Raw genomic sequence first — 22,391 nt, forward strand, 5'->3', positions numbered from 1 at the left:
TGGAAGTAAAGTTTCACTTACAAGAAATCTATTACATTTTGAGATAGAAAGAGATTGGCAGAAATTAGATCTTCTGGCCCTACAGGTTTATGAATCGTTGAACTTAGTTATAAATTGTGGAGATAATCTTTTTTAAGAGTTAAAATACTGTTTTCTTCACAGAAAATCTTTACTGAACTCCTCTAGAGTTCAGAGAATGCTGCCCTACTAGTTGTTTAAAGATGACTGTAAATTCTCACCTGATTCAGCTTCTCAGTTTATCCTGGATGTAAATAGCCTAATGCCATCTGTATGTATGTGTCACAGAAGTAAATTGTTGCAAGAACCACAGAGCATAGTGTTGATTTCTATCCCTGTGCTTAGCAGATGACATCATTTAGAAAGTCTGTCTGCTATATACAAAAATTAAACCTTTCACCTTGTGAACCAAGAGAGCAGTATAGATTCCCTGTACTTTTGTTCGGGCTGGAAGTCTTGCCTCTAGATATTAAAGCCCTCTTGTTAATAGAGTCAGGTGGGATTTGATTGCTTTGTGCCTCTGTAGAGTAAACTGCTTTTGAGGCCATGCCTTTCTGTGGACCCAGTTATTAGTTGGGCTTGTATGGAACTGGCTGTTGAACTTGCAGAGTGAACTCTTTCTCTCCACGCTGAAGGGCTTTGATATTGACTTCTATGACATCAAATCTTCAGCTGTAAAGTTTCTTTGTGTAGGCTTCCCCACACATATTTTAATTAAAAGGAAGAGAGCAAGGAAAATTTATTCTTGTAATTTCAAGTGTGGGCTTTTGAAGAGATCCAAAATAGGCACTTTTAACCACTTGTCATGCTTAGTTTTTCTTTTTTTTTTTTTCCCAATCAACTGTCTTCCTTTCAGTTTGGCTTTCTGCGTAGAAGACAAGGGTCTCTGAACAGCTGCAGTGATGCTCTAATTTTTTAATGAGCATTGAAAACAGATTTATAATTTATAACTGGCTGGAGCTGGTAACTGTTCTTGAAGAGATAGTATCTTGAAGCTCCTACCGTGCCATGCTTGTATGAGCCATTTCTGGAGTTGGGGCAAGTGGAATTTCTCTTCACTTTAAAGTAGTGATAATGAAGCAGCATAATTTTCAGCAAGGACCTTGGTTAGAATCAAGCAGGAGCTGACCTCAGAGGCTGAGACTAGCATGTACTTTTAGAGGGGGTTGATTTGACAGCTTCTGGCACTTCTGGTGTGTTCCGTACACTGATGCCCTTATGGGTCAAATTTTGTGGTGGAGCTTCCTTTGTTCAAGTTGATGTTAAAGTGGTGAGACTCAGCTGTGAGAATCTTTCACAAACTATATCTTTTAAACAGCAAATTATTAGACTGGAGAAGGGGAGCAGGTTACATCCCCTCCAGTTTTTGCCTATCTCCTGAGCTCGCTGCCATAGAAGACCTATCAAAAGCTTTAGCAGGAAGTGTTTGGAGCCTGCCTCTTGTGTTCGTTAATGAACCAAAGTTAGCATCTCTCTGCCCTTGCAAGCAGGTGTCACTGCAGCCAGCACCAATTACAGCTGTATTCAGGGGACAGCAACATGATTCAGCCAGTCAAAAACAATATAAGTGAAGGAAGCTTTCCCAGTTCGGGGATTATATATTTTTAGCAAGCTGTATGTGATATAATCCAACAAGATAGCTGCATTTTTCTGAACTTAAATGCTTGTTCTGTTCCTGTCAGCAGGCAATAGCACACTGTAAAGCTTGGAAGTTACAAAGAGGAAAGAATATGAGATCATGGTAGGACAAGGAGATTTTTATCCCATCATTGCTGATAGGCCCCGCCGAAGAAAATATGTTTGAGGTTCTCTAGATTTCTAAATTTGTGACAAAAAGGGTCAGATTTCTTAAGGCCTTCGGTACTTTTCAGCATGCAGTGCTAAGGAAAAATGGGGTCTTAAATGTTTTCTTGACAACAGAACTTTTATTCAGGCCTTTGTGTGTGGTTTGTACCAATACGGAGCTTGAAACTTGATCTTGTTCCCTTTAAGTGCTGGACTAAGTTGTCCCAGTAGCAGACCTGTGTAGCAGTGTCCTGTTTTCTGGCAGCAAGTAAAAAATGTTGTACTGTCTTCTACAGAACATGAAGTACAATCATTTGAGAAGTCTGCATCTTTCAGTCAAGTATCACTTGTATATGAATACTTAATTTTAGAAACTTAAAGAGGTGGTGACTGGGGAGAGTCTACAGCACACAGGCAGGGTTATATTTATGGAGTTTCTTCATGAATTCTTCCTGTTCTCTGCTGGAACTGTCTGGTAATCATAATGAACATTAGCCATAGGACACAAGATCACAGAACCAATGGGCAGCCTGGTCAACTGTATTTTAGGAACTCTGAATTCAAGAAGTGTTTGACAATGCTCTGGGGAACGTGGTGTGCTCTTGGGGTGTCCTGCACAGGATCAAGAGTTGGACCCGATGACCCTTGTTGGTCCCTTTCAACTCAGCATATTTTATTATTCTATGATATGTATTATTCAAATTGTGATGAAGACAGGACCTCTAACAGCAGAGTGAACTAAGTGTGTCTTGAAGCTGCTGCTTGGGTGTTGCTGTGAACCAGACAGGTCTTTGAAGAACACAAGGAGCATTTGAAAATGTCTAGATAATTCTTCAAGCTTTGTCATTTATTTCAGTATTCTCATCCAAGTTTTTTACTTCTCTGAAAGAAGACATGGGTAGCATAGTCAAAGTATCTGCTCAAGCTGAAGTGTGAACACCTTATGATTTTCCATTTTGTTTTTATTGACATGAGATTTTTTCTTGATATATTTCCCTTATATTTCCTTATATAGATGTTTGTTTCAAGAACAATTTGAAAAACCTGAAGTGTCCCTTTTTTTTTCTATCTGTAAAAAAGTCTCAATTCTATTTCTACAGCACTAATATCACATGTGAAGAAGAGGTCACCAGTGATTGATATATTACGGCTCTAGCAGCACAAACCAAACCATCACCATGAAACACTTCCTGAGGTAACTGTTCTGTACTTTCTCAAAAGTGTTGAATTATTCCAATTATTTTTATGCTGCAGTGAGCTAAGTGATTTAGCTGTTACAAGTATTACAGAAGGTATAAACTAGTTTACACTAGACTGCTTTCTGTTCACCTAGATTTCCCTGTTTAATTAAAGCTATTTTAATTTAAATTTAAATTCTTTTGCAGTTCTTTATAGAAGCAAAGAATGTGGGAACTGTCTTGTGGGATTGAAGCAGTGGTGTAACAAATCAGTAGTGCCTGATATGTCAAGGGAAAAGAGAAGAAATAGTAACATAGAACAGTGCTTGAAAAATGTTGGGTTTTTTCTTGTCCACTGTCTGGATTTTGGCATGTTTTTTGTGAAAGCAGAGATGCTTGCTGAAGATGTGCAAGTGTTTTTGAAGCTGATCATGCTCAATTTGCAGGAGAAATGTCAATTATTTGCTCCTACATATGACTTGCAGTTGTTCCTCTATAAACCAAGTATCGATTGGGCGACTTACAGAAAGGTGCAGAAAGCCCATGTTGTAATTGTTCTGTACTTAGTGGAGGGAGTTGAGCACTTCTCAAAACTAATACAGATCAAGAGCTCAATTTGTGTATAAACCAAAGAAATCATATTCTGTCTGTATGGGAGGAACCTTTTCAAGAGGACTAAAACATATGCTTCTGTATAGAGCATCTGTCACTATATTTTTCTCCCTTTTTAGACTGTTTATAGCAAAGAATCTTACACACTATGGATATCAGCATCATTACCTCTAGGCTGATCATCTGGAATGATTTTGCTGCCAAGACAGACATAGCTTAAGCATTTCTGTGGAGTGTTTGGGCCAATTTCCTCAGGTATCTTGAACCAGCTGCAAGAGGGCTCTGTAAGCAGGACATAAACAAATCAAAAGTATAAAGCAACTATTTTTTTGCTAACATCCACAAAACACAGCCAAGGCTGAATTGAGCCCTAATTTTAACATTAGTGTGCTCACCACCTGGTAGGCACCAGCCAGGAGGGAAAGAGTTGACCCTTGCAGCTCTGTGGCCCAGGTCCTGGGTGGCCCCAAGTCTTCCACCAATTCCATTTGTACTGGTCCAGTGTCCTGAAAGTTCACAGCTAGCCTGACTAACATCCCTGCACTGCTTTTTCCCTTTACAATTTTGTAACACGTCACATCTGAGCCTTTGTTCTGGAATCCTGCTAATTATTTCCTTCTCAGCAGTCCTGCCTCTATAGTTTTTACCTTTTTTCTCGATACAGAGTTGTTCAGCAGCCTGACCCAAGGTCACAGATTGATGCCATATGGGATTTGGTTGATGAGTCCTCCATAAAGTGGACTCTAAGGGGTGGGAGCCTCTGGCTGGGATCACAGAGGGTGTTACACTTGCCCCCATAATGGTCTGGTATTTTCGAACATAAAGGAATTTTGCTCCCTCCTGATGGAGAAGCTGAGCTGTTGACAACTTCTTAGCTGCCAGCTCTCTTCCTGTTTAACTACCTGTTCTGCTCACCTTTGCTCCCCTGGCCCCTTGATGATTTTTCCATGTTGGAGAAGGAGTGCTGTTTTGAATATGTAGGTTCCTAAGGCTATAATGTAGAAACTACCTTCTACTTCTCTTCATGTTATTCCTGAAGTCAGTGAATACTAAAGAATTTGAAAGATTTCTGAGGTGCTAGATTCTCTTAAAGAGTCAAGGTAGATCTTCTGAAAAACAGTTGCCTCTCTAAACAGGACGGTCTAGGACTTTGTTATGGAAAGTCCAGTATTACAAATGCTGAAAAGAAAGTTGGATTAAGGGAGGGGGGGAGGAGAGTATAGAGCACCAAAAATATGAACACTGTCGACATAGGAAAGCTATTTCTATTTACTTACAAGCATCTGGATTTTGTTGTATTATGTTAATCCTTTGACATGAACTGATAAGAGTACTGTCCTCCCCATATTTTGTAAATACAGAAGAAACCAGAAAGATTAAGAAGCAAAAATTTTCCAAGGAAAGCACTTACTGGGGATAATGAGTTCTGCTCTGTGTGTTGCAGCCTGCAGTTGCAGGTTTGTGTGATGGGGAATAAGGCAGTGAAGTGTGGAACTGCAGGGACATACATGTGCAAGACATGAATATTAAGCCTTCCAGCTTGGAAATTGGTTGGAAATCAAGTTAATAGGTATTGCGTTCCCATGTTTGTTACCAATAGCAGCACCACCTGGGAGCTTAAATCATCCTTAACTGTTTGTGAAGATTAAATGCAAGGCTGAAATGTGGAATTCTGATGGCAGGGACTGCTTAGTGGCACAGTGTTTCCTTTGTTGCACAATGTGGAACAGACACCAAAATAGCTGATGCTGATGGCATAGATTATCTCTGTGTTTAAAACCAATGACTTAAGTCTGCACAAACTGCAAGTCATTTTGCTGATTGCAACGTGGGAAGTGCCATAGAACAGACGCCAAGAGCAGCAGAGCTTTCATCTCTGAAGTTATGATAACCTTGACTTTGCCTTCTAAGTAGTGACAATACTTTACCTGTAGCAACTTCCTGCAGCAGCTATTCACCCAGAGACCTAAGGGGGACTTTGAACAGTGGATTTCAAATCCAGCTTGTTGTAAGTGTTTTGTGAGGTTGAAAGGCAGCTCTGGAAATCAAGTCCTATCCCATTGCTCAGACCAGGGTCAGCTGTAGCAGGTTGCTCAGGGCTGCATCCAGACACATTTTGAGCACCTCCAAGGAAGTAGATTCTGCAGCCTTCCTGAAAAACCTGTTCCATTTCTTTAGAATCATAGAATTCCTTAGGTTGGAAAAGACTTTTAAGATCATTCAATCCAAGTATTAACTCACTTGACCACTAAACCATGTCACCTGAATGCCACATCTATGTTTCCTTTGAATATCTCCAGGGATGGCGATTTCACCACCTCTCAGCACAGCCTGTTCCAATGCTTGACAATTAGTTTTGTGAAGAAATTTTTAATGATTTTCAATCTAAACCTTCCCTGGCACAAATTGAAGCTATTTTCTCTTGTGTTAGGAAAAGAGAATGACCCCGACCTGGCTGCCCCCTCCTTTCAGGCAGTTGTAGAGAGCAGTGAGGTCTCCCCTGAGCCTCCTTTTCTCCAGGATAAACACCCCCAGCTCCCTCAGCTGCTCCTCACAGCACTTGTGCTCCAGACCCTTCCCCAGCTCCGCTGCCCTTCTCTGGACACGCTCCAGCCCCTCAAGGTCTTTCTTGCAGTGAGGGCCAGAACTGAGCACAGCATTGGAGGAGTGGCCTCAGCAGTGCCCAGCACAGGGGGACGGTCACTGCCCTGCTCCTGCTGCCCACACCATGGCTGAGCCAGGCCAGGATGCCATCGGCCTTCTTGGCCCCCTGGGCACAGCCTGGGTCATGTTCAGCTGTGCTGACCAGCACCACCAGGGCCTTTTCCACCAGGCAGCTTTGCAGGCACTGCCCCCAGCCTGTAGTGCTGCCTGGGGGTGTTGTGACCCCAGTGCAGGATCTGGCACTTGGCCTTGCTGAACCTCATACAATTGGCCCTGGCCCTTTGATCCAGCCTGTCCAGATCCCTCTGCAGGGCCTTCATACTTCTAGTAGATCATTACTCCCACACAACTTGGTTGGAGAGAGTCTGTCTATTAAGCAGCCCAGTAGCTGGAGTCACCCTGAATCCCTAAACTTAGACTCTTATGCTCATATTTCAAATTCAAGGCAATGTCCCAATGAAAATAGTTGGTCTTTTCTTTTTCAGCTTGCTCTGATATGAATTGTTTCTGACATCTGAAATATTACTTTTGAAAAAACAAAACTATTTCTCAGTTAAATACTTAATCTTTCAAGACTTCCTCTCTTTGTTGTAAAGGGGTTCTGAGAAGTCTGTCAGCAACACTTCTACTTAGACTGTAATTTATCTTAAACATCTGAAATAATAACAACTTGGAGAACCAACTGTAGTAGATAGGTTTTTTTCAGTAAATCCTAGAGATCTGACATCTTCTCTTGCTCTACTGCAAAGCAATCTGTAAACTCTAGCCGATTTTAAGTGTACTGGAGTCATCAGATTAAATGAAAATCAAATCAGAAAACAGCATCAGCAGTGAATGTATGGAAAGCTGCTGTTAAAAACTATTCTTATGTCTTCTCTAGTTGCCACAGTGAGTTGCTCCCATGTCTAAATGGGAAGATAAGGTGGATTTCAGTTGTCAAGTCTGCAAAGGCACAGAATGAAAGCAATTTCTTGTGTTTTAAAGAAGTGATAGCAGGTCTGCCTATGGCAGAAATGGTGATTGGTACCTTACCTCTTGGTTTACCTTGTATACACACTGTAAATTATGCAGATAAACCAAAGATAGTCAAGTTAATGAGCTCCTAACAGGTTGTATCACTTGCTTACTCACTCACTTGGATAGCTTATCAGCCATGACTAGTGTGTCCTTGACTTCTCAAGCCATAATTAGAAAGGAAGAACAGATGTGTAATGCACTATTTTCTGAGGTATGTCCTTCAGGAAAAATAGTTGTGTAAAAATGTTCAGTATCCACAGAGCCTGAAATGACAGACAGGAAAGAAAATTATGGGTAAGTATGCTCAGTGACTTTTATTTCATTCTTTTAAACTAGTGGGTTGGGGTGAGGGTGAGTTTTTTGGTTTGGTTTAGTGTTGGGTTTTGTCTTCGTTTTGTGTTTGGGGTTTTTTTGGTAGGGCTGGGCATTTTGGCTTTGTTGTTGTTTTGTGGGGGGTTTTATGTGTTGTTTGTTTGTTTTTGTTTCATGGATTTGCTTGCTTTCACTCCAGTTTTAAGTCCAGAACTAGCCTTGAGTATCTAGATGAAGCTTTCATTTTACCCAGAGTACCTATGTTTGTTACTAGCTCTGAAAATGCAAAGGTTCTGAAATTACTGAGGGAGGGAATAAGCACCTTCAATTTTACTAGTTTCAGAAATGTTGCACAGTAATTAATCTCTACTTCCCTTCAGGAAGTACTTCCTGTTGCATTAGACACACATCTTGCTATTTATGTGAACAGATTACACGGGAAAGAGCTTCACAGAAATATTAGCCAACTTTGGAAAGTTTTGCACAATTTTGCCTCTGATAGTTTACCACGGAGAAGGCTGTGCTTATCTCCTAGACCCAGTCACTGTTAAATAAAAAGCCAGATTTCCTGAAAATGTGATGTCATACTGTCATTGGAGAGAGATATAAATTCTAATAGCCATCTCATTTGCCATTTTAATGACACTGTCCCAACATCAGCTGGGCTAATTGAGGGCAAACCTGGAAAGCCCTTGTTGAAAACCACTTACATCCTTCCCTTTGCAGTGCTGGGGTGTGAAACAACATGCTCAGTGCTCTCTGCTGGTTGCTGCCATGTGCTTTCTTTCCCCAGGCAGTGCAGCACATGCTGTGGAAAATAGAAGCCCTGTCTCTGCTGCAGCAGTACTCTTACTTTGTGCTGGCTTTGGCTCTAAATTTCTCCCTGTCTTGCAAGGATCTGAGCAGTTGTAGAAACCCCTTTCTTTGTCTTCTTTGTCATGGAAGAGAGCTCTCCAGAATCTCTTCTGAGCCCCATTATTGCTGATGCAGATTGGTCGATTGATTGGTTTTGTCATGCAGCATCCTTGGCAAGGGAACTGAATGTTGGTTTGACATCTTATTATGCAGTTTTTTCTTTGTTTTACATGAAAAAGTGCTCATACGAACTCTTCTAATGCATGTATAAACACGTGCATATGTGTTTATATTGTTGCAGGCCTATACAGCTGCTTGGAATACAGGAGGGGAAAGGAACTTAGTTTGAAATAGGAATGAGTAGAGTGTGAGTCCCTGAGGAACACTTTAACTTCTGTAATACTTCTGTTCTTAGATCTCACCTCAGGATCTGAAATAATTCTGTACATGACCACATAAACTATTTTCTGTGCTGAAAAACCTGCAAAGGCAAGGAGGTGGGGAAAAACCCACAAAACCAACAAAGAATAACAAACTAAAGAAAAAGAAAAACAGAGAAGAACAAGTGTAGAGGAGGTTTGGAATTTAAAACAAACCAGAAATTAATACCACTGTGCCACAAAGCACTTAGCTGTGCTTTTGAGGAGTTCAAAACATTGTTCAAAACATTGTTTTGTTTTACAGTGCATAGGGGCTAACATAAAACTTGCCTGGCATAATCACTAGTGTGCTTTTATTACAGGATTTCTGCAAGCAAGAATTCCCTTTTATAAACAGCTTGTGCACTTTTTATGTCTTTCATGTTACAAATGGAAGGTTTCAACTCTTGTAAGCTTGAAATGGATAAGTGATAGGAAACTGAAGGTACCCACAAAGGTTAACTTTCTTCTATAAGCTACCTAGTCAAAATTACTGTGTGTTTGATTTATTAGTAATAGCTGCTAAGCATATTTTAGTGAATCATAGAGGTGTGTGTTTGTGTGCTGTAGTGTCATGTTTTTAGTAGATGCATTTTTATTAATCTTTGTGCAAACCATAGCCAAAGCAGAGTTTTAGTGGACAAAGTGGTTGCAATTATGTGGTCACAGCTCCATCCCGTTTGGAGTTTTTCCTTTGATTTGCAGATCTGTCATTGAGCCTAAGGCAAAAATATGTAACTCAAATGCACCTGATACCTTCCCTCCTCTAAGTCCCCAGAACTTATCCACAACACACAGTATTCAATAATCCATAATACAGTACTCAAAACATTTTTCAATGAATGGGTTGTCATGTTTCAGCATTGGAGACAACTAAGTATAGGCGTGAACTTTTAAAGGATATGTGGTTTCTACAGGAGCTGTCTTGCTCTTTAGAAGGAAATCTTACATGGACTGTGACCATAAAGTTAAGTGAGTCTTTCCTCTCATCTTCCATATAAATGAGCTCTGTGTATTTTTTTGCGTTAAAAGAGACCTAACATTTGGAAACAAAACAGACCAAAAGAAAGCAACTCTAATTTCTACGACAAATATATCATGAAAATTCAGGACTTTGTTTTACCATACTCAACCTTCCAGTTTGGTGTTTTCCTGTGCTTTTAGCCTGACTACAGAGCTGAGTTGTGCTGGTGAAAATAAGGAATGGCTATAGGTTATATTTGAATTCTTCTTCTTGGTCTAGTGGAAGGTGTCCTTGTCCATGATAGGAGGTTTGAAACAAGATGATCTTTAAGGTCCCTTCCAGCCCAAATCATTCTGTGTTGATTATTCTACTTCTGACTGTTGGAGACTTAAAGAATGGCTGCTTGATGATGCCTTGCCTCCTGGTACCTGGTGCTGTTCTTAATACTGAAGGTGATAACCTGCTGTGAAGGACAAATTAACTCCTCACAGTAATCTGTTCTGGCATGTCTTGAATCAGGGATGAGGGAGTACCCAAATACTTTGATGTCACACATGAAAGGTCTTTCTTGTTTAAAACTTGGTTCCATCATGGGACTGATTCCTCGTTCTTTAGGTGTCAATTTGTATCTAAAATAGAGGCTTCCTGCTGAATAAAACCAAGGACATTTGCCTGCATGCAGGCATTTGGGGGTACTAAGTGAATTAACTAGAAGTCTGAAGATACAGTGAAGGCTTTTAAAGCATTTTAAATACTTGTGTGGATGTTTTCCATTTAGACATAAAATGTCTTTAGTTCCCATAGCTTAATCCCCCTTCGAAGATGATTAAGCTGAAGCCAACATAAAGCAGATTAAACTCCTGTGTGGACGTTAACACACATTAATTCATCTTCCCTTCCTTGAACATCCTTCTATACAATGCCCTTCAGGAAGTTTTTAGGAAGTGATGGAGCTCTTCAAGCTTTACATGCATACATATACATATTTATAACTGATTTGAGTATCTGAAATTCTGTGTTTTGAAATAATCACTGCAGTCTATTGAAAAGGACGATAGAGTCTCCTAAGAAATATCTGTCCTTTGAAAGCATCAACAGCAGAAAATAATAGGCTAATGATGAATATGCATACACACAGGCTTAGAACATAATGGACCAAATTATTTGTGAATATTTATTGGCAAGCTTGCATATCTAAGTTATATTGATGTTTTTGTATAATATAATCACAGAATATGATCACAGAAATGTTGAGATTTGAAGACATCTGTAGACGTCATCTAATCCATCCCCCTGTTCTGACAGAACAACCTGTAGCCAAGGACCATGCTCAAATGGCAATGTTCCTACTGCCAGTTCTTTGCAATTTGTCTTTTATGAGATGTGTTTCTGAACCCAGGGACTGTGGGTGGATCCATGTGTATCCCAGGAGGTTCACAGATAGTTGGGTAATGTGGCAAGATCTGAAGCATCATAGCCATAGAAACAAGAAAGATAAATTATTTTCAAATGAGTTGTTTCCCATTAAAATATGGGTTTGGAGTGTGTTATGTATTTGTGGTACCAGTATGTGGGTTTTGGTAGCAGCTGTAAGGCTAACCAATTTTAAAATAGAGTGTTTCTTATATATGCAGTCTCTTTCAGGCTTTTGTAGGTTCCCAGCTGAGCCTGGGAGGGACCTTAACAGGACTCCAGTTCAACCTCCCTCTCACAGCAGGGTTAGCACCGAAGCCAGACTGGGCTGCTCAGGGCTTCTTCCAGTCAAGGATTAAAAAACTGAGGAAAGAGACTGCACAGCCTCTCTGGGCAACCTGTGCCACTACCTAACCTTCCTCGAGGGAAAAGGGTTACTCCTTGCAAGGCTGATTCTCTTGTGTTTCAGCTTAGGGCTGTTGTCCCTTGTCTAGGGCCCTGCAGGACTGTCAGGAACCCAGCTTTGTTTCCTTCAATATCTTCCCACAAGCACTGAGGGTTGCTGTTAGATCCCCCTGAACCTTTACTTCAGGTGGACCAAGCCCAGCTCTCCCAGCCTCTCTTCACAGGGTTTGTGCTCCAACTCTACCGTTTTCACTGAAATACATCCAGTTTATCAAAGTCTGTCTTCTGCTGCTGGGGCTCAAAACTAGTTGCAGCAGCTACATAAGGGCTTTCTTGGCTTACAGTCAGTTCTGTACTTTGAGAAATTGTGCAGCATCGGTGCTGTGTAACAGCTGCTCTTGGGAAGAACTGGCAGTCCTCAGGACAGGTTCTTAAACACCTTTTCTCCTGAAAGGGGGGCAGCTTTGATTGCCTTAATTTTCCTACTTAGGGAAGTGATATGAATGCTGTCAGGATGTCAAGTTTGTCAGGATAACCAAGCACTCTGCTTGGAGCAGGTGATTGCTGAGGCAAAACTAAGCCAGGGTGCAATGTCTTCTTGGATTCTCAGCATCCATTATTTCAGGGTGAGCTGTACTCCCTTCTCATGTAGTCCTGTTTCTCCAAAGCACTGGTAGGAACTATACAGACTTTTATGTTAAGAGGACAAAGAGTTTTCTGTAAGTACTCTTTTGAAAACTCTGGAGTTTACTTATTCTGTGCTTCTAGTTTTGGTGCTTTGTGTATAGGTTGTTTTGTTGGGTAATAGTAAAAAGCATGATTTAACATTGACCAACTCTAGTGTGATTGCTGCTTTTGCTTTAAAGGTGCTCTTAGGCCATGGGAATTTGGGGTGAGGAGGTACTTGCTGTTTGGGTGGTGACCATGTTGAAACAAACTCTGCTTCAGCCTCTTATTTTCAGGCTTCTTCTTTTGCCAGGATGTTTGTCCAGGTATGCCTGTACTTCTACTGCAAATGCTTGTGGCGCTGCCTGAAATTCGTGGTCAGGAAACTAACAGGTCAATGTGAATTGCAAAGGATCTGTTACAATACCAAACCTGGAGCTTCCAGAACAATGAAAATAGGTAACTGCAATATACTTTGTCCTGCATGCCTTTGTAACTTTCTGCATGTGCTAAAAAATATGTGATATTGTTATTAGAAATAAATTGTTAAATCGATCCAATATAAACATGCTTGTTTGACATGATGCTTTCAAATACTGTTCCCTTACAGAGGCATCCCTGAAAGGTTCAAAAAGTAAGGTGAGTGAAAGATCTCATTATTCACCTTTTCTATGGTGTCCCACGCTGGTGATTTGTTCAGTCTGCTGTTTGCTCACCCCAAAAGATCACTTTAAAGTTTGACATGATTTTACATGAAAGTAATTTTCCACTGCGGAGGGTCTTGTGTCTGCAATAGCAGCTGATCTTGCAGAGTTGGGTGGAGTGTCCTGTGTTCCAGGGACAGGCCCACTGTGGCAGTGATGGAATCAAGGGAGCAACCTGCCATGGTGGAGATGATGACAGTGAAATGCTGTAATTTGGGGGTTCTTGGCTTGATTCCTCATCCTGTCTTAGAATATCTGTAATCTGCAGTCAGTCACTTGAAAATTTAGTAGAAAGAAGACTTTTTTTTTGTCTGAAAAGCAATTTTACCAACTTTGTTCCATCTTTTCCTTTTAAATACATTGGTGGAGAAAAGCCTCTTTCACTTCATCCTTTTACTGTACCAGTGATTGTGCTAACCTAAGTTCTTCCCTAAGGCATTTGTGTGTATGTTAAATAACATCCTTCAGCCTTTAAATTCTCTGTCACTGAGAATTTAAAGACATTGACAAGAGTCAATGATGTTGAAAACCTTACCTCAGCATTAGCAAAAATGGTGTCATGTAGCTCTTAGTTCAGCACAGTACTTCCAAACGTATTTCTATCATAAACAGAAAGGCAGAATCTTATTTAAAAGCTTTCATTTAAGCAATTGTGCAGTGTTGAGACAAAGCACAAGGAATTTCAGCCTCGAGATTTCAGATGGCATATTAGTTTTTAAATACTGAACCCTCAGGGTCATTTCTACAAATAGCCATTGTGTGTGAAAGAAGAGAAAGAATGTTTTGCTGTGTTCCTGCAACATATTGGGTGAAGGGATGTCAAATGAAGGCTAGAAATTCCAGGGTAATTAGGAGGATGGTCAGAAGCTGCTTCCTGATCTGCACTGAGGCCTTTGATCATCTTCACTGATAGCTGCCACAGAAATGCAATAAACTGACTACAAGGGCGAAGGGACTTGAGTTCTTACAGGGCAAGTGCTCTGGAACGAGTCAGTAGGGTTGAAGTTTGGAAAGACACATGTGTTGAGTTGGGTCTTCTGGGCTCTTAATGCAGAAGCTTTGGAGTATCAAACTTACCACTGTTAACTTCTGTTGAGTAATAGCTTCCACAGGAATTAACATGACAGGAATTAACATGTGTTTGAAACCTCTCTTTAGCGGCTGCAAACATCAGTAAATGTTCATCCTGATGCTATTGAAAAAACAATAGATGACATCATGGAGCTGAAAAGGATTAATCCAGATATAAATCCACAGTAAGTTCATCATTTTCTTACAGAGCAAGTGGGAATTACTGATCTCTTCAGTGCCTGGGTCCATGGAGAACTGCTTCTCCATAGTTATTGTGGCTTATTTGAAGATGTTCTATCTTTCAGCATGAAATTCTAATTTAAACTTTGCTGTAAAAGAAAATTATGTGAAAATGAATCATCTTTTATGGTGATTTAACAGGCATATCCTGAGTCTTTTATCTGTCTTAGTATATTGTCGATGCATGGATTTGTGGGGGTCACTTATTTAGGGATAAAACACCCCCAAAGCAGGGGTCCTGGCAGGGACACTGATGGCTTCTTAGAAAGGCTGTGTGTGGCCTTTTGAGTAGGGAGGAAATCATCCTGGTCTAGCTGATACAGACATATACTGGTTTGCATTTTAAAACTGCCTTTAATTATCCAAACAGAAGTTTTAATGATATAGCCGATATTTAATGATATAACTGATATTGTAAGAGGAGATTGACAACCAACCATTAAATTTACAAGTGTGTATTTCAAGAGTAGGTGATGGTAACGTTTTTTGTGGTTGCCTTACTTTTCAGTTCCTAGCTTAACACACAAGATGTCTAGGTCAGGAATTGGTAGGAGGAAAGCTGAGAGCTATATTATTCAGGTGATCAGTCTGAGGTTCACTCCTCTTCCCAAGCTTGAAGTTGATACACTTAATGAAAAATGGGCATCCATTAACTGATAGCTGCTCTTCTTTAAGTGATCAGCAGCATCAACAAGTAAAGTGGTCACAAGGTCTTCTGCAACAATGAAACCCAAAAGCTAAGTTGGAAAATTACAATTTTTTTGTCTCATTACAGGAATCTCCCTCCTAGCCCACCCCCCAGTAAAAAGGCCAGTAACTGGGTAGTCTTAAAATGAGGCTTCACTGATCATAAAGGAAATAGAATACACTGCATCTCTCTAACTTGAGAGACAACTCTTCTGATGGTGACCACAGTCCCAAGAATTGAAAAAATGGTGACCCAATCATTAAAGAAAGGAAGAAAATAAGAAAAACAAAACAAAGAGAACCCCTCATTCTCATAGATGAGAAACCCTGTGAATTTTTTCGGGAAATGAGCACAGAGCTTTTCCAGGGGTGTCTCTTGACCCTGCCCACATGCTTTTCAAAGGGAGGGTGATGAAAGACAGACTGCTTGAAGCGGGTGTGAGGCCCTTCTGAGAGGCTGCCATCTGAGAAGAGTGTCACAGCACTGGTACTCCTGTGTTGCACAGGATGCTGATTGCTGAAATTCTGAAATATAAACCCAGCAATGGCAAAATTCGTGAAAGTGACATATGAGGAAGAACTTCAGGATGTAAATGTGCACAGCTCAGAGCCTTCCCTGTGGACACCAGAAACCGCAATGTTTAGCGATCAGGGTGATCCAAGTGCTCACTTCTCAGCATCAGACTCTTGAGTACCTGGGTGGAATGATTTCAGGAGAAAACAAGAAATGAATTATTATTTTGTATAACACCCTCAGATTCCCCTCATGACATGCCTTTGGCCTCTTAAGAAATATTGTCCTTCAGAAAAGAGAGAGAACAGACATGCAAATTACTTCTCCTTGCTTGAAATCAGGACCCTGAACATTAGGTTACATTTTTAGTGATCTGGTCTTTCTAGTACATGAAGAGACCCTACCAGAGAGCTGGAGATCATGTAGTGACAGGACAAGAGGGAATGGATCCAAACTGAAAGAGATCAGGTTTAGATTAGATGTTAGGAGTAGTGGGTGAGGGTGGTGAGACACTGGCACAGGTTGCCCAGAGAAGCTGTGGATGGCCCATCCTTGGAAGTGTTCAAGGCCAGGTTAAGTGGGGCTCTGAGCAACCTGATCTAGTGGAAGGTGTCCCTGCACATAGCGGTGGGGTTAGGACTAGACAATCTTTAGGGTCCCTTCCAACCCAAACCATTCTGTGATTCTATGATAATATTTTTTTAAAAATACCACACAGAGGGGAAAAAAAACCCATGAACAACCCAAATAAAAAATCACCCAAATTCTTTTTGGTGTTCAAATCCATTTGGTGTTCATATCCTTAGCACAGGACAAATGCTTAATTGTTTTCAGACTAGAATGCTTGCGTTCATTATTTTACTGCATTTGAGTTTCTCATCCCCTTTTCCCCTTGCACTCCCTCCTGTTAGGTAAAATATCTTCTGAAAACAGTGAGTAGTGGTGGCCTGAAATGTGCAAGGTGATGTCACATACATAGATACACACTCTGCCACTAAATTTGCCCTTATATTAAATTAATCATATTTCTCCTAATCTTTAGGTATCTGCACTGAAGTTTTCCATGTAGCCATTTATTTTATACTGATTTTTTCAGGAGACATTTGAGCCAAAGCAGGTCAGCTGCTTCTTTTGACACGAGTAAGGAAAATCCAGTGCCTTGCCTTCTCTTGAACATAAAAAAACTGTGTCCAAACTGTCTTGTTTAGAAGCTCTGGCTTTGTGTTGAATAGCAGAGACTTTAAATTTCCTGGGGTAAGGACAAGGGGACATGTGTCATACTGTATGTGTTTCTGCAAGTCTGTATGCAGTCATTTTTCTTAATGTGGCATCTTTGCAGAGCTGAACTAGCATCTCAGGGGTGCTTGCACTGGCTGTTCTTGAGGCCTGTGGGCTGCTGTGATCTAAAGAAAGGCATCCCACAGTAATTTTCCTTTATCAGTGCCTCTCAGAGAGGTGTGTGCATTTGGCAGTAGGAGCAAGTAGGTCGAATAACCTGGTGGTGACGTGTGCAGTCTACACTAACTATGGAAGCAGACAGAATCACAGAAAGGCTTGGGTTGGGAGGGAACTTCACAATCATCTAGTTCCCCTACTCCAGTTTTGGACTTGCCTCCGTCTGATGGAGCACCTGAGTACAGTGGGAGTCCAGGTCCAGGGGCATTGCTCCTGTGCTCTGAGAACAGCCACAGGCAGCACCAGGACGACAAGGAGGAGGTGTGGGACATCAGCACCTCATCCACATCTTGCCTTGTTGGCAAGGACAACAAAGCATTAATGAAAAGGAAAGAGAGGAATCTAACTGGATCCCCATCCCCTCACCCAAATAACATTGCATGTAGCTTTTGACTGCCTTTACATAAAGTGCAAAAATGGTTTACTTTGAATGTGTTGTGCACCTTGGATCTTAAAAACATATTTTTTAATATAAAATTGCTCTGCTTTGCCACAGCCTGTGTTCTGCTGCTCTAAACTATACTGAGGCTATAAAGAATTTTTAAACATTATGTCTGTGATTTAGTGATACTCTGCAGCAATTCACAGTCTGTCAGGCTTTTCAGCTTTCTTTGAAATGCAGCCTTTCTGTAAAATTGGAGGCTATAGCCAGTGAAGCATGTTAAAAAAAAAAAAACAGTGAAGAATGGAAAATACTGTGGAGGTTTTTCTGTTTGAAAGGGTTATAGCCTGAAATGGGATAAAATTCCAGCATGAGAAATGGACTAATGCTGACATCTCTGATTCTGTAGATTAACCATGGAATCATTTAGGTTAGAAAAGGTTTAAAATTCTGAAGTACAACAGTTAACCCAGCACTGCCAAATCCACCACTAATCCATTTCCCTAAGTACCACATCTACACATCTTTTAGATACCTCCAGGGATGGCGACTCTACTGCTTTCCTGCAGCCTGTTTCAGGGCTTGACAACATTTTTAGTGAAGGAAATTCTCCTTAATATCCAATTTAAACTTTTTCTGGGGCAACTTGGGCCATTTCCTCTTGTTCTTTCACTTGTTACCTGGGAGAAGAGGCTGACCCCCACCTGGCTACATCCTCCTTTCAGGCACTTACAGAGTAATGCGGTTTCCCCCCTGAGCCTCCTTTTCTCCAGGATAAAACCCCCCAGCTCCCTCAGCTGCTCCTCACAGCACTTGTGCTCCAGACCCTTCCCCAGCTCCGCTGCCCTTCTCTGGACACGCTCCAGCCCCTCAAGGTCTTTCTTGCAGTGAGGGGCCCAGTGCTTTGCCTTGCTGAATCTCATACAATTGGCCTTGGTCCATGGATCCAGCCAGCCCAGATCCCTCTGCAGAGCCTTCCTGCCCTCCAGCAGATCAGTACTCCATCCAACTTGGTATCAGCTGCAAACTGACTGAGGATGCACTTGGTCCTCTCATTCAAATCATCGATAAAGACATTAAACAGAACTGGTCCCAAACTGATCCCTGGGGAATGCCATGAGTGACCAGCCCCAGCTGGATGTAACTCCATTCCCCACCACTCTCTGGGTTTGGCCATTCAGACAGTTTTTTACCCAGTGAACAGTGCACACATCCAAGCCATGAGCAGCTAGCTTCAGTAGAATGCTGAGGAAAACAGTGTCAGAGGCCTTAGTTAAGTTCAGGTAGAAAACTTCCACATCCTTTCCCTCATCTTAGGGAGGTCACCTTGCCATAGAGGGAGATCAGTTTAGGCTAGCAGGACCTGCCTCAAAAGATAAGAGTGAAAATCCTTTTGTTCAGAAAATTTAAGAGTATTGCAGAATAAACAAAGTATTTCATGTATCAAACATGACAGACAAGGAACCTGTGCAGCTTAATATCAGTACAGCCTGTGTTGCACAGAGGAATAAGAGTGTTCACTTAGCTTGCTCTCCAAATTCATACCAGGTGTTCAAATCATTTTAGACACTATTAAATATTAAAGGACTTATTCCCACATATAAGCAAATATTTCTATGAGCATGGCAGTTGCGTACAGCACAAGTTCCATTTTGTATTATAAAATCTTAATGTAAAGCTGTTGTTTGCTGCAGAGTTTTCTGGTGGGTTTTTTTTTTCCAAGTTTGGTTTAGGGTTTTTTGAGAGTAGTTATTTCATGTGTGTTGCATTTGGGTTTTTTGATGATGCATCAGAAAAATGTAAAAAGAAAACATAAAAATCTGCATTATAATGAAAAGAGAACCATTATGATGATTCTTAACATGAGACAAAAGCCAAATCTGCCTGGAGGCAGATCTTTGAAACTGTATTACTTCAGGGTTTCAGCTTCTTTATGCTGGCTTTTGTGGCACAGAAGCAAAACAACTATTTTTAGCTTTTTGCTGAGTTTTCTTTCCCCCCTCAGCCTTTTTCAAGTTCACATCTCTGATCTCAGGGAATTGTTTGAGAAGCTGTCACTGGAAGGAGGAGAAAGATTCAGTAATGTGCTTGTTACAGGCATTCAATGCTGCTGTGTATAGTTATAATGGGATTTCAATATGAAAAATCACTGTTCACCGTTTTGAAAAAAATCCCAAATATTATCATCTAAGGAAGGCATTAAATGAGATTATGCCTTTTACAATGCCTTGTTTAATGTAATATTGATCTCTCGGAATTTTTCCTGTTGCAACTGAAGCGTTAGACTATCGGTTCATGGATGTGACACCAGTCATGGGTATTGGTTGTGTGTGTACGTGGTAGCGCTGTTTCATGGCTATACATGATTGAGTTGGAATGTGTTGCCCTCAGGCTGGGGGTATCTCTTCAGGCATGCCTGCTGCAGATCGTGGGGTACAGAAATCTCATTGCAGAGGTGGAGAAGCTGCGCCGGGAGCCGTACGATTCAGAGAATCCACAGCACGAGGAAATGCTGCTGAAGGTAGGAGCTGAAGAGGAACTTGGAGGGCAGCCTTTATTCGTGTCAGCTCCCCAGCCTGCTTCACAAACCTCTTTGAAACACCACCTTCTTCCATAGTGTACCTGTTTTAAGATAAGACCACACAGCATTATAATCTGGTCTGGGTGTGACACAAGCAGCTCACTCCCTGGTTGATAAATGCACTTCCCTCGGCTGCACTATGTCTAGGCACTGGGTAAAGCAGGTCTTAGAGCACAGAGCTGTTATCTGCAGTGAGTTCTGGAAAAGTAGCTTTATGTCCTATTTCAGTACACCTTTCTCCAACACAAGAAGGGTATTTTTCTCCATTAACCAAATTACAAATTTATGTCTTCAATTTCTTGTATTTTTTGAGGGCAATGTCTGTGTATACCAATGACAAATATCTGGTTTTTACTGTGTGGAATGGGAGAGTGAGAGTTGATGACTTACCCTGGTAACTTTATAGTTACCAAATGTATTTTCAAGAGAAAACAAAATGAAACTATTCTTTAGATAATACATGCAGAGTTATGAAAACCATGCCAATTGGGTTTTACTTCCTTCATGCTTTCAGGAAAGGCTTGCACTGGAGCAGATAATAAAAGCATTTTTTCTCTCTCGAAGCCATAAGCAGAGGAAGAGTTAGAGAGTTCTTAGAAAGAAATTGAGAAAAGAATAAAGGTTCTGGAAAACAGTTTAATAGCTAGCCACGGTCCTGATCTTGATTTTAACCATAGCTATTGCAAAATGCTTCAGAGAAATGCCAAGAAACATAGAAAAAGTGATAGTGAGCTTATTGGCTACAAGCAAAATGCCTTCCTAGAGAATTTTTCTTATGAAAACATACTACCTGTTTGGTTGTGCGGTTTTTTTCTTTTTCAATTTAAGACAAAAATACGGAAAACTTTAACAATACCAGATGATGATGAAGATGTCTTCCATGCTGTAGCTTGCAGTACAAGGCTTTGCACAAGTTACAGTGAGAGCTTCTGGAAATTTTACCATAGTTACTTGGTCTTCCAAAAATCCCAATAGGCACATTATACAAGCACTGTCAGATGCAAGTAACTACTTCTAAAAATGCCTCAGATGGTCAGGGTTCCTGTTGGTGTCTGGAAAGCTGCCTTTAAGGTTTGCCCACTGCTGGGAGATGGGAGTCTCACCAAGGAATGGTCCAAATCCAGAGCTGCCCTGAAGGCATGTTCTAATCATCGGGTGGACTTGGGCAGATGGACCCCTCCTGTTCAAGTCCTTCCCCTGTGCAGCCAAATGCACACATTTATGGGAGCAGAGTGAGTTTTAGCTGAAGGCACACACAGATTTACCCACTGAGGAAGCCTGTGTCTTGCAGGTGAGAGATCCAGGTGGCAGCCTACAGTGTTGGTCCCTGAAAATACCAGGCACCTCACTGCAGATGAAAGAGGGCCTTTGGCTTCAGGAAAGTGTCCCTAAATACCCTGGGCATCTACATTGCCCAGAGAGCAAGCAGGGTCTGGGATCATAGGTGAGAAGGACCAAGGACCTGGCTGTATTCTCTCCCTGCCATCCAGCCTGTGAGGGCAAGGTCCTGAGAATCACGTCAACAATGATGTGTAGTCATGTAAGTGCTTTAAAAACATAATTGCATGAGCATAAAAGCAGAATGGAAACTGAGCATTTGTCCGAGGAGAGATTAAACAGTGCACTTTATGCAACATTATGCAAACTCATTATGTTGAAAAAAAGTATCAGTTTCATCTAAGTATTAGCACTTGTTTACAGCAGATGTTCTACTTTTGCAAGTGTCAAATGGAAATATGTCCAAGGGTTTAATTCATTTTCCAGTCCTCAGTGTTGGAGAACAGGCTGGTTGGTTTTCATTCCTTCTAGATACTCTGCTAAGTGATCTCTGCAATGGGTAATTCCGGTTCCTAATGGCTCTCATTTATTCATGTTTACCAGGAGAGCACTTTATGAATGAGAGAAAGATTAACTTAATGTGATTGGACTAATGATTAATACTGTATTTACTGTTGATGGATGAACATTGTTTTAAGCAATGATGCTTTATGCAGTTATTACAAAGTGAAATCATTAAAGTTTTAACCTTCCCAGGGCACTTAATTTTAAATGCATTTAGAAATGCTAAAATTAAAACAATTTCTGTTTTTATTTGGGAAATGTGCTTACAGCTCTTTCCCTTGGGTAGGCTTTGTCTAAGTGATTTTGTTGTGGGTGTACTCACCAACTCATAGTTGGTGATTAATACACTTTCTTGATTCTAAATTCTGATTTCTTAATACCTTTCAGAAAGGGTGGGTTTGGGATATAGCACATGAGGTGTGCATGTGTATTTGTCAATTTAGGCTGCTTTTAGGTGCATAGCAACATGATATTTAGGCACTAAAGTTGCTAGACCAATGCAGTTAAATGGATTTATTCCAGCTGATTATCTGGCTTGTTAAATCACTTCAGACATTTCCTTATGTGAGATCAATTAATGATTCTTCCCTTAGTTAAATATGATGGT

The 22,391-nt window shown here is 40.9% G+C and overlaps 1 protein-coding gene across 2 annotated transcripts in view; it reads left to right on the forward strand.

Moving 5' to 3' along the window:
- Window positions 1–22,391, forward strand: part of ELMOD1 (ELMO domain containing 1) — a 43,245-nt gene that overhangs the window by 12,326 nt on the left and 8,528 nt on the right. For both annotated transcript variants that reach the window (XM_063393512.1, XM_063393513.1), the window contains exons 2-6: window positions 2,904–2,998; window positions 12,622–12,767; window positions 12,919–12,947; window positions 14,171–14,268; window positions 19,753–19,882. In XM_063393512.1, coding sequence (XP_063249582.1) covers window positions 2,982–2,998; window positions 12,622–12,767; window positions 12,919–12,947; window positions 14,171–14,268; window positions 19,753–19,882 — 420 coding nt within the window. In that variant the 5' untranslated portion in view covers window positions 2,904–2,981. The remainder of the gene's footprint in view (window positions 1–2,903; window positions 2,999–12,621; window positions 12,768–12,918; window positions 12,948–14,170; window positions 14,269–19,752; window positions 19,883–22,391) is intronic.

The sequence above is a fragment of the Prinia subflava genome, chromosome 3, assembly GCF_021018805.1.
Source record: "Prinia subflava isolate CZ2003 ecotype Zambia chromosome 3, Cam_Psub_1.2, whole genome shotgun sequence".
In the NCBI taxonomy this organism is placed as follows: Eukaryota; Metazoa; Chordata; class Aves; order Passeriformes; family Cisticolidae; genus Prinia; species Prinia subflava.